Below are 12,610 nucleotides of genomic sequence, written 5' to 3'. Positions count from 1 at the left end.
ACAGAGAGTGAGGTTAAGAGTGGAAGTTTAATAGGCAAAAGAGAGAATAGCTCTCAGCCACAGAGAGGGGTCCCAGGAAAATGGGTTGCCAATCCACCGTGACATGCAGCAGGTTTTACAGATGAAATGGTGGGGAGGTGGTGTCTGATCTACAAAGGGCATGAAAAAACAGTTAAGAACATGTGTGCCATTCGCATAGGAGCGAATCTCTGGCATCCCCCACCTTAGTCTTTTATTATGTAGGTGAGTTTTCAGCCTGAGCTGTGCCATGTTCCCCATTTCTTTGTTACTGTGCACGTGCTAATGAAAAAGGGAAGATGGAGTTTCCATGGTGGACATGCCTGGCCCCCAGGTAGCCCATTTCTATTGGCACAGCTGCCAGCATTCCCCCGTGCAAGCTTTCAGCTTCCATATTTATGTTTGCAGCTCGATTTTTCAGGCTGTTCTTTGTTAGAAAAATAAATAACTTCTCGGGCTGCTTTTTGTTAGAAGGGAAGTTCTGCTGAGGACTCTTTTGCCCTCACTGTCTGCCTAAATAATTTCTTTCTATCTCCTGTATCAGTTTCAATGGGTTGTCTTTTTCACCATGGTATCTGAGCTCCTAGACTAGTTACTGCCATTTAGTCTGCACATAGTAATATTTGTGGAATCACTGGTTAAGTGAATCTCTATCAACTTTATGTTTCTCAATTGTAAAATAAGGATTTGGATCTAAATGATCTCCAAGGATTCCCCTTGTCAAATATAAAGCCTGACACTAGTTAAAGCTTGATAAAGACAGATTTTACTTAGTAACTGTCGCAGTACAGGAAGGAGCTGTGTTGTGTTCGAATTTGTGCAGAGGTGACTGGGTGTTTATAAGGGAGAAAGAAGGAATAGGGAAAGGAGTGGGAGGAATGGGGGAGCTTTAGTCAAGTTATGGAAGTGAAAAATTTAAAAAGCAGCTAAGAGCGTTGTTGACTTTCTATGATTATGTCATTTTTGTCTTCTAACTAGCATTAATGGAAATTAGGCATCTACCCTCTCACAGAGACTGGTAGACTAAGGCCCTGTCTGTTGGTTACATTTCAGAGGAATGGCCTTCAGGTCCTTCAGAAAGATATTCTGAGTCTTAGGAGATACATATGCATCTCAAGGGGACAGAAGAAGGACTTACAATTTTAAATTTGTTTGTTTAATAAATGGGAAGGGAAGGTCTGGGACCTGTCTTAAGTCAGATGTTGGCTGGAATCAGAAGTAAATTCCTTTGAGAGCCTTGGGTTTTTCCAGACAGGAACTAGCTCCCCCCAGGGATGAGACCTTAGGCTCTTAGAATCTCTTTTTAAATTTCTTATGAGTTATCTGAAAGAATTATTGGTACTTTGATTGTTTATATAAATCCAAGATAAATCAGTTAATGATCCCACTGAGATAAAGTCTATATATTTGCTCTGTAGGCATGTGAAGTCACCTTTCCTATATATATTGAGCTGATATGGAACCTTTAAAAAAGCTCCTGCCCAACATTTTCCATCCTCATCCTCCACTTTGTTTACCTGTATGTAGAGGTTAGGAGGAAAAGATGCAGGGGGTATTGGAATGGCAGTAGACTGGTGGCCAGGATGCCTCCCTGGCCACATATTTGACTTTCACCCTTGAAGGCACTAAACATTGATTCTGGTGTTGTATCAGGAGAACGGTTGTCCCTCAAGCACCATGCAGGAGAATGCAATAGGACCTGACCTGTCAGCTAGATTTATAGAGAATCAAACAGAACAAGTATTATAGAATAATGATTTATGGTGATAATAGGTATGAATGTTATGTCAAATTGTTCATGTTTTAGATATTAGAACATTCTCTCCCTCGAGAAATTGCATGTAAAACCAAATTATAATTATAAGGCTTCTTGGTCAGAATCAAGTTGGAGCATGGGGAATTAATATGAATTACCAATGTAATTAGGATCTGGTTGCTTCCAGGACCCAAGAATTCACCGTTATAGACAGTCTCTGATAGACACAGCTAATTTCTGGCTCCCTAGGCAGATTATAGCTCATGAGCCACATCCTGCCTGGTACCTGTCTCAGAAAGCTAAGAATGGTTTTTACGTATTTAGATGATTGGGAGAGAAACTCGAAGAGTAATATTTGGTGACATGTAAAAATTAAATTCAAATTTCATTATCCATAAACAAAGTGTTACGGGAATACAGCCATGCTATTCATTTATGTATATTCTATGGCTGATTTTGCACCATGATAGTAGATTTGAATAGATTCAAGAGAGACCCTATGGCCCACAGTGCCTAAATTATTTCTTGTTTTGGCCCTGAGAAAAAGTTTGCTTGTCCCGGGTGTACATTAAATAGTTTTGCCTAATAATTATTTAGATGTCATTTTGAATAATCTTTTTATTTGCAAGTTTTATTTGCAGTGTTCATTTTGTGGTAATAGTAGGTTATGGCTGTTTTGTGCATAGCTAATTAGTGGATTTTTTTTTTTTTTAACATCAAATGGCACAGGAGTATGTCTAAATTGCCCTTAAAGAAATACAAAATGGGCCAGGCGTGTGGCTCACGCCTGTAATCCCAGCACTTTGGGAAGCCAAGCCAGGTGGATCACAAGGTCAGGAGTTCGAGACCATCCTGGCCAATATGGTGAAACCCCGTCTCTATAAAAAATACAAAAATTAGCCGGGCATGGTGGCGGGCACCTGTAGTCCCAGCTGCTCGGGAGGCTGAGGCAGGAGAATCGCTTGAACCTGGGAGGCGGAGGTTGCAGTGAGCCAAGATCGCACCACTGCACTCCAGTCTGGGCGACAGTGAGACTCTGTCTCAGAAATACAAAATGAATAGTAAATTTATCTTTGAAATCTGCAAAACAAATGTATTGTACCCTAAATGCTATAAATAAAGGTCAGTAAATTTAAGTTAAGCAGTGTGGGGGCAAAGGATTTTTATCATCTTTATATCCATTTCTCTTTTTTTATCCTCCCCTTTTACACATAGATGCTAAGGTAGTTGTTGTTTTTGGAATTTGTGACACCATGAGCCATTGGCTGTGCTTCTGTATCTGGTTTGTTGGCCAAACTTTGGAGCTATGTCATTTTTCACCTCTCAGATACTAAGGATGAGCTTCCCATACTCGGCATTAGCCTCTGGGATAGTCAGCCAATGTTATCTTCTTCTAGGGGCGTGGTACTCAACCAAGCACTCAATAAATGCTTCATTCAGGTCATAGCCGGACTCTGCATTGTTGATTGTCTCTCTTTCTTTTTTTTAAATTTGAGATATTCACATACCAGAAAATTTACCCTTTAAAAACAAACAATTTAGTGTTTATTAGTGTATTTACAGGGAATGTACAACAATCATAATTATCTTAATTTGAGAACACTTTTATTACTCTGAAAAGAAATTGCCTACCCATCAGCAGTCACTTCCCATTGCTTCCTTCCCCTATCCACTGGGAACTGCTAATCTACTTTTACCTATATGGATTTGACTATTTTAGACATTTCATATACATGGAATCATGCAATATGTGTCCTTTTGTGTCTGGTTTCTTTCACTTAAGATGTTTTCAAGCCTCATCCATGCTATAGTATATCACTACCTCATTTCTTTTTATGGCTACATAAAATTCCGTTGTGTGATGTACCACAGTTTATCCATTCACCTGTTAGTGGACATTTGGGTTGCTTCCACCTTTTGGCAGTTGTGAATAATACTGCTAGGAACATTTGTATACAAGTTTTTGTGTGGATGTATGTTTTCCTCTTTCTTGTGTAAATAGGAGTATAATGGCTATGTCATATGGTAGCTAAATATTAACATTTTAGAAACTGCCAAGCTGTTTTCCCAGGCAACTGCACCATTTTACATTCTCACTAACAACCTGTGAGCATTCAGATTTTCCATGTCCTCACCAACATTTATTATTATCTTTCTCATTGTGGTAAAGTGTCTATTCAGATTCTGACATTTTAGCTTTTGGTATAATCACTTTAGGGTCTTCCTCGTGTAATATTTCTATTTTCCCCTTTTTCTGTATATCTGTTTTTTTCCTCTCTAAAAACATAACACTGTCAGCCAGAGGAAGTAATATATTCTAGGGAATGGGAAACTTATGCTTCCTGTGAGTCTTTTAAGACTGTCCATTGTCCATCTGGGCAACATGGAGAAACCCTGTCTCTACAAAAAACACAAAAATCAGCCAGGCGTGGTGGCACATGGCTGTAACCCCAGCTCCTTGGAAGGCTGAGGTAGGAGGATCACCTGAGCCTAGAGAGGTCAAGGTTGCAGTGATATGTGATTGTGCCACTGTAATCTACCCTGGGTGACAGAGTGAGACCTATCTCAAAAAAAATGATCCTCTATTATATTGTTCCTGGCCATACTGGTTGTTTTGTATTCTTTTTCTATATTAATACTAATCTATTATTTTATTACACAAATCAATGAAAAGAGATGACACTAGTGCAGGCTAGGAAAAGGGTAACCCACCTGAGAGAGCCAGCTTGTTTTTCTCCTGTCTACCTCATTCCCTATACTCCAGGTTAATCTCTTGCCTTGTGTTGGTTCTTCTCCTTTGGCCCTCATTATGCTCTTTGCTCCTTGAATTGCAAGAAATATGTGAAATTGCTGGCATTTTGTATCATTTTATGCCTACTTAATGGCCTTTAAGATAATATTATTACTGTTCTGGTTTTATTGCTGAAAAAACTAACTCACAGAGGTCATAGAACCTGTTTGCATTTCATAGAACCCATTTGCATTTCACTGTGTGTTAATTTCCCTTACTGGCTTCCTCCGACCTCTAGGTTAGGGGGATGCTGCTAAAATGAGAAAAAGTTTCTTGCACTGGCTTTGAAGTGCAGTGGTTATTCAGATCTTCTTTGGTCTGTTACAGTGGCTCTGGTTTGCCTGAAATGCTTGTGTAGAAAGAGAAGCCTAGACATTTATCTTAAAGCCAAGTTACATAAGTTTTCATATGCCAAGAATGGAATTTTAGCTTTACTCCTATATAGTAGAATAATGAGTTCGAGAGAGGCGTGGTTAAAAGTATGTATACAATTTGGCATGTTTTTTGAACTAATTCTGTCCTAGGCATAAAAATGAATAAATTTTTGTCATTGCCCTAAAGGAACTTCCAGCCATTTGGAGAGATGGAATCAAATAATTACTCTCATGTGGGAAATGTGTCTAGAAAGTATGTATAAAGTTCTTGATAGCAGAGAAGAGAGCTACAGAGATCCCTTCTTACCCTAAATTCGGTTATCAAACAATAGTAAATACTTTTTATCATTTTAAGTAGTATGCATTTTAGGGTGCAGTTGGATTGGACTGTTTGGTGTAACCTCTTACCTTTATAAACATGTATTAACAAGAACAGATAGCATAGTTGTACAAGCCTACCAATATAAATAAAACAAAAATTGCTTTCATGTATTAAGATGTTAACTTTATCTGACAGATATGCCAAGAGTTTAACAGTACCTGGGCATGGGAGATGGAGAAGAAGGGCTATCTTGAAATGAGTGTTGAATGCAAACTAGCACTCTTAAAGGTAATAAATTTATTATTTGTTACAGTTATTTCAATTTAAAATTTAATTTTTGACTCCTGGTTAAATTGGAAAATAAAAAGTAGACATTTTTATTATTAGCAGAAGAGGAGTCTATTTTTTGGTGACAATCTATTCTTTAAAGTGCTGTTTTTTTCTAATGCATACGTATATCTAGGTTTAATTATCTCTTCTTATAGGGACAGTAATAACATGGGCAAGCAGTTGGTTCAAATTAGTTTTATTCATTGTTTTCAACCTTCACAATCATTACTATATACTGTAAACTGTGAATAATTTTCTACTGATTTACTAAATTAGCAATTTGATACTGTTTTCTGGATGACTGGGAGCATGTCATTTTGTACTTAATACAACCCTCACATAACCAAACCAACTTGATTTCAATGGGTCATCTCAAAGTAGGCTTTTTTACAAGTTTGAGTTTTCCTTTCTTTTCCTGCCTACTTCCTGTCATTGGCCCTAATTAGTAGCAAAATGGCCAGCATAATAGAGGGGAAAAATATTCTTTGTGAAAACATTAATGAAGTTTTTGCTACTTCTAAAATTTATAGTGTTTTGTAAGTAGGCTTCTTTATTCAAAAGACCTCAAGATGTTATGATGAACCTTAAAATATAATGTCAGTATACATATTATTATTTTGGAGATAGATAAGACTATAGAGTACGTGTTATTTTGCTCTTAGATGTTGATTGCTGTTGGTGCCTACACAGAAGTCTTCAAGATCAAAAAGATACCTGTCTTAGAAAACCAAATGTCATAGTAAACTCAGATTTCAGGGTGTATAATCATGCAGGTTCATCTGTCTCTAGACCAGCTTGTGGTCCCAAGGGGGTAATTAGGGTGATTCCTTGCTAGTCAAAGTTATAGAAATTATACTCATAACTTTTATTAATCCCAATTTTTGAAATACCTTTTTGTGCATTCCTATAATGCATGTAATACTTTAGTTTCCATACTGACCTCTAGGTTAGGGGGATGCTGCTGAAATGTATGTAATACTTTAGTATTACATATATTATATATTAGTGCATATATGTATGTTAGTGTATTATGTAAATACATAAGAAAGTGGATATAATACATACATATAACTTTTCAGGATGTGTTACAAATTTTTTTAATAGTAAGGATGCTTGATCAAAAATGTTTAGAGACCATTGGGATAGCTGACATAGGCAAAGGCATAAGGGCTGTAATAGGAAGTAACTTAATGTGTTGTCTGCCTGGGCAGCGATACCCAGGAAGAAATCTGACTTATACCCTAATCATATATGAAATATATAACAAAAAGTTAGTTAGTTTTTCCAGTCTAGTATGTGAATATCTTTTTTTAAGAGAATTCTCTAGAGCCAGTTATCAGTGAAAATCTACCTTCCTTGAAAACTGCGTATGTCTCAGGCTTTCAAAAACAGATAGTCCTTTGAAGAATAATGTTCACCCAAAACCTGGAAGAAAGATTATAGAAAGTTTTATACCGTGTATCCTGAATAACCAACATGTTAATAAAAAAAAAAAAAAATCCAAAGGAAATTTTAAAACTCTTGAGAGAAATGAAAATGGAAACTCAACATGCCAGAACTTACAAAATGCAGCAAAAGCAAATCTAAGAGGGAAATTTATAGCAATCAATGGCCACATTAAAAAAGAAATCTCAAGTAACAACCTAATTTTACACTGCAAGAAACTGGAAGAACAAACTAAACCCAAACTTAGTAGAAGGAAGAAAATAACCAACATATGAGTAAAATTAAATGAAATAGAGACTTAAAAAATGGTGGAAAAGATAAACAAAACTAAGAGTTGGTTTTTGAGAAGATAAACAAAACTGACAACCCTTAGCTAGGCTAAGAAAGAGAGAAGACTTAAATCAGAAATTAAAGTAGAGACGTTATAACCAATACCACAGAAATACAAAGGATCAAAGAAACAACTGTGAACAATTGTTTGGATTATATAGAAAAAAATGGATAAATACTAGAAGCATGCATCTTACCAAGACTGAATTACAAAGAAATAGAAAATCTGAACAGACCAATAACAAGTAAGAAAATTGAACCAGCAGTCAAAAATGTCCCATCAGAGGAAAGCCCAGGGTATGATGGCTTCACAGCTAAATCCTACTAGACATTTAAAGAATAACTAATGCGAGTCCTTCTCAATGTCTTCTAAAAAACTGAAGAGGAGAAAATACTTCCAGACTAATTTTACAAGGCCAGCATTATACTGATCCCAAAGCTGGACACAAACACTATAAGAAAAGAAATATTCCCGATGAACACAGATGCAAAAATCCTTAACAAAATACTAGCAACCAAATTTAACAGCACATAAATGGGATCATTCACCATGATCAAGTGGAATTTATCCCGGAATGCAAAGATTGTTCGTCATATGCAAATCAGTAAGTGTGATACATGGCCAGGTACAGTGGCTCACACCTGTAATCCCAGCACTTTGGAAAGCTGAGGCAGGAGAATCACTTGAGCCCAGGAGTTCAACACCAGCCTGGGCAACACAGCAAGACCACTTCTCTGCAAAATATTTAAAAAGCTGGCTAGCTGGGTGTGGTGGTGTGTACCTGTAGTCCTAGCTACTGGGGAGGTTGAGGCGGAGGATTGCTTGAGCTGTGATCGTGCCACTGCACTTCAGCCTGGGTAACAGAGTGAGACTCTGTCTTTAAAAAATAAATAAATAAGCCAGGTGGGGGTGGCTCACGCCTGTAATCCCAGTACTTTGGGAGGCTGAGGCAGATGGATCACTAGAGGTCAGGAGTTCAGGACCAGCCTGGACAACATAGTGAAACCCCATCTCTACTAAAAGTACAAAAATCAGCTGGGCATGGCGGCGCATACCTGTAATTCCAACTATTAGGGAGGCTGAGGCAGGAGAATCGCTTGAGCTCAGGAGGCAGAGGTTGCAGTGAGCTGAGATCGCACCACTGCACTCTAGCCTGAGTGACAGAGAAGACTCTGTCTCAAAAAATTAATTAACTAAATAAAGTTGTGATGCTCCACATTAAGAGAATGAAGGACAAATATTATATGATCATATGAATATATGCAGAAAAAACATTTGAGAAAATTCAACTTTGCTTTCATGATAAAAACTCACAACAAATTAGGTATGAAAAGAATATGTGTCAGTGCAATAAAGGCCATATAAGACAACCTCACAGCTTACATGGTACCCAACTGTGAAAAACTGAAAGCTTTTCCTTTAACATCAGGAGCTAGACAAGGACACCCACTTGCCACTTATATTCAATATAGTACTGGAAGTCCTAGCCAGAACAGTTAGGTACAAAAAGAAATAAGTCATCGGAATTGGAAAGGAAGAAGTTAAATTGTCACTGTTTGCAGATGACATGATTTTACGTATAAAAAATCCTAAAGGCTTAACCAACAGACTATTAGAACTAATAAATGAATTCAGTAAAATTTCAAGATATAAAATCAATATACAAAAATCAGAAGTGTTTCTACTCACAAATCACAGACTATCCAGAAAAGAAATTATAAAAACCGATTCATTACAATAGTATCAAAAAATAAAATATTTAGGAGTAAATTTGACCAAAGAGGTAAAAGATCTCTGTACTGAAAACTACAAAACATTAATGAAAGAAAATACAAATGAGGCTGGGCGCAGTGGCTCATGCCTGTAATCCCAGCACTTTGGGAGGCCGAGACGGGCGGATCACGAGGTCAGGAGATCAAGACCATCCTGGCTAACACCGTGAAACCCCGTCTCTACTAAAAATGCAAAAAAATTAGCCGGGCGTGGTGGCAGGCGCCTGTAGTCCCAGCTACTTGGGAGGCTGAGGCAGGAGAATGGCGTGAACCCAGGAGGCAGAGCTTGCAGTGAGCTGAGATCGCGCCACTGCACCCCAGCCTGGGCAACAGAGCGAGACTCTGTCTCAAATAAAAGACAAATGAAAAGATGTCCTGCGTTCATGGATTAGAAGAATTAATCTTGTTAAGATGTCCATACTGCCCAAAGTGACCTACAGATTCATTGCAATCCCTATCAAATTCCAGTGGCATTGTTCACAGAAATAAAACACAACCCTAAAATTCATATGGAACCACAGGAACCTGAATAACCAAAGCAATCTTGAGCCAAAAGAACAAAACTGGAGGCATCATGCTACCTGATCTCAGAATCCACTAAGTTATGGTAATCAAACTACATGGTACTGGTAAAAAGCAGATACATCGACCACTAGAACAGGACAGAAAGCCCAGAAACAAACTCCTGTGTTGATGGTCAGTCGCTTTTTGACAGTGGTGTCAAGATTACACACTGAGCAAAGGACAGTCTATTCAATAAATGGTGCCGGGAAAACTGGTCATCCACATGCAGGAGAATGAAATTAGACCCTTATCTTACACCATACACAGAAATTATCTTAGTGGATTAAAGACTTAAATATAAGACCCGAAAGTATAAAATTACTAGAAGAGTTCAATATTCAAACCATATAAAGAACTCAAGCAACAGCAAGAAAACAATCTGATTTAAAAATGGGCAAAGGACTTCAATAGACATTTCTCAGAAAAAGACGTAGGAAATGGCCAACAGATATATGAATAAATGCTCAGTATCACTAATTATCAGGCAAATGCATTTTAGAACCACAATGGAATATCACTTCATGCTTGTTAAGATGGCTATTATCAAAAAGACAAGACAAGAGATAACAAGTTTGGTAAAGATGTACAGAAAAGGGAACCTTTGAGGCCAGGCACGGTGGCTCGTGCCTGTAATCCCAGCACTTTGGGAGGCCAAGGCGGGCAGATCATGAGGTTAAGAGATCAAGACCATCCTGGCCAACATGATGAAACTCTGTCCCTACTAAAAATACAAAAATTAGCTGGGCATGGTGGCGCACCCCTGTAGTCCCAGCTACTCGGGAGGCTGAGGCAGGAGAATCGCTTGAACCCAGGAGGCAGAGGTTGAAGTGAGCCGAGATCGCGCCCCTGCACTCCAGCCTGGTGATAGAATGAGACTTTGTCTCAAGAAAGAAAAGGGAGCCCTTGTATGCTGATTGTGAGAATGTAAATTAGTTCGGCCATTATGGAAAATAGCATGGGGGTTCCTCAAAAAATTTGAAATAGAACTACCATATAATTCAGCATCCTACTACTGGATATATATCCAAAGGAAGTAGAATTTGTTTCTTGAAGTGGTACCTGCACTCCTGTGTTCACTGCAGCATTAATCACAATAAGGTTGAACCTGGATGACATTATGTTAAGTAAAATAAGCCAGGCACTGAAAGAAATACCCCATGATATTACTTAATGTGGAATCTAAGAGTCAGACTCATAGAATCAGAGTAGCGTGGTGATTACCAGGGATTAGGGAGGTGAGGGGTAGATTGGGGAGATATTGGCCCAAGCTACAAAAAGTCAGACAGGAGGAATTAGTTCAGGAGATCAGTTGTACAACATGGTGAGTATAGATAATAACAATATATAGTATATTTGAAAATTGCTAAGGGGCTAGATTTTAAATGTTTTCACCACTAAAAATTCTAAGTACATTAGGTAGTAGATGTGTTTATTAGCTTGATTTAGCCATTCCACACTATACACATATATCAGAATACCATGGTGTATACCATAAATATATGCAATTTTTTTAAATGCAATTTTTATTTGTCATTTTATATAAGGAAAATGGAAAAAAACTACATGAAACTTTTTTAATAGAAAAATTTTTTTTGAGGCAGGGTCTTGCTCTGTTGCCCGAGCCAGAGTGCAGTGGCGAGATCATATCTCACCTCATCCTCAACCTCCCAGAGTAGCTGGGACTGTAGGCATGCACCACCATACCTGGCCAATGTTTGTATTTTTTGTAGAAACAGGGTTTCACCATGTTGCCCAGGCTAGTCTTTAACTCCTGGACTCAAGCGATCCTCCTGCCTTGGCCTCCCTAAGGGCTGGGATTACAGGTGTCAGCCACTGTGCCTGGCCTAAAACAGAAAATCTTACACCATGAGATGATTTGGGAGATTTTAGTGCAAATGGGCTCATTCCTTTTGAAATAAAACTTGATTTGTGTGTCAGTGATTGTGTTAAACCTATAAATTGGTATGGTGTTAATATAAAATGTTCCTTAAAATGTTGGCTATTCTAAACAGTATGTATGAAAGTGGGGAGAGGATAGTGAAAGAAGGAATGCAGTATGTTTGTTCTGTCTACTGCTTTCCCTGAATCAGTTCTACGGTTGTATCATCTTTATTGTGATGGAGAAATATTTGTGAGGTATGTTAAGCCGTGTTATGACTATTTTTCAGTACCTCTGCGAGTGTCAGTTTGATGACAATCTCAAATTCAAGAATATTATTAATGAGGAGGATGCCGATACTATGCGTCTCCAGCCAATTGGGCGAGACAAAGATGGCCTCATGTACTGGTACCAATTGGATCAAGATCACAATGTCAGAATGTACATAGAAGAACAAGATGATCAAGATGGCTCTTCATGGAAATGCATTGTCAGGTATCTTTTATTGGAACCTTTTTACACTTATGTGTTTTGTACATTGATCTCGTTTAAAAACTAGGATGTTATCTATGAGACAGAAGTGGTTTTTTTGTGGGTTTTGGGAGTTTTCTTTTTTTTTTTTTTTTGGAGACGGAGTCTTGCTCTGTTGCCCAGGCTGGAGTGCAGTGGCCAGATCTCAGCTCACTGCAAGCTCCGCCTCCCGGGTTTACGCCATTCTCCTGCCTCAGCCTCCCGTGTAGCTGAGACTACAGGCGCCCACCACCTCGCCCAGCTAGTTTTTTGTATTTTTTAGTAGAGACGAGGTTTCACCGTGTTAGCCAGGATGGTCTCGATCTCCTGACCTCGTGATCCGCCCGTCTCGGCCTCCCAAAGTGCTGGGATTACAGGCTTGAGCCACCGCGCCCGGCGGGTTTTGGGAGTTTTCAAGGCCTCACCTAGTATCCAGCATAGTATCCATAGTACGCACTTAGTTTTTTATTTGTCAAGTAAATGAAAATATTCAGCAGTTCAGTCGATATTATATACA

At 38.4% G+C, this 12,610-nt stretch overlaps 1 protein-coding gene across 2 annotated transcripts in view; it reads left to right on the top strand.

Moving 5' to 3' along the window:
- The window catches only part of LOC105468803 (remodeling and spacing factor 1), a 158,619-nt gene that overhangs the window by 65,002 nt on the left and 81,007 nt on the right, over positions 1–12,610 (top strand). For both annotated transcript variants that reach the window (XM_071075345.1, XM_011719180.2), the window contains exons 3-4: positions 5,457–5,549; positions 11,873–12,078. In XM_071075345.1, coding sequence (XP_070931446.1) covers positions 5,457–5,549; positions 11,873–12,078 — 299 coding nt within the window. The remainder of the gene's footprint in view (positions 1–5,456; positions 5,550–11,872; positions 12,079–12,610) is intronic.

This window comes from Macaca nemestrina, chromosome 12 (assembly GCF_043159975.1).
Source record: "Macaca nemestrina isolate mMacNem1 chromosome 12, mMacNem.hap1, whole genome shotgun sequence".
NCBI classification, from domain to species: Eukaryota; Metazoa; Chordata; class Mammalia; order Primates; family Cercopithecidae; genus Macaca; species Macaca nemestrina.
This window is presented reverse-complemented; position numbering and strand designations above follow the sequence as displayed.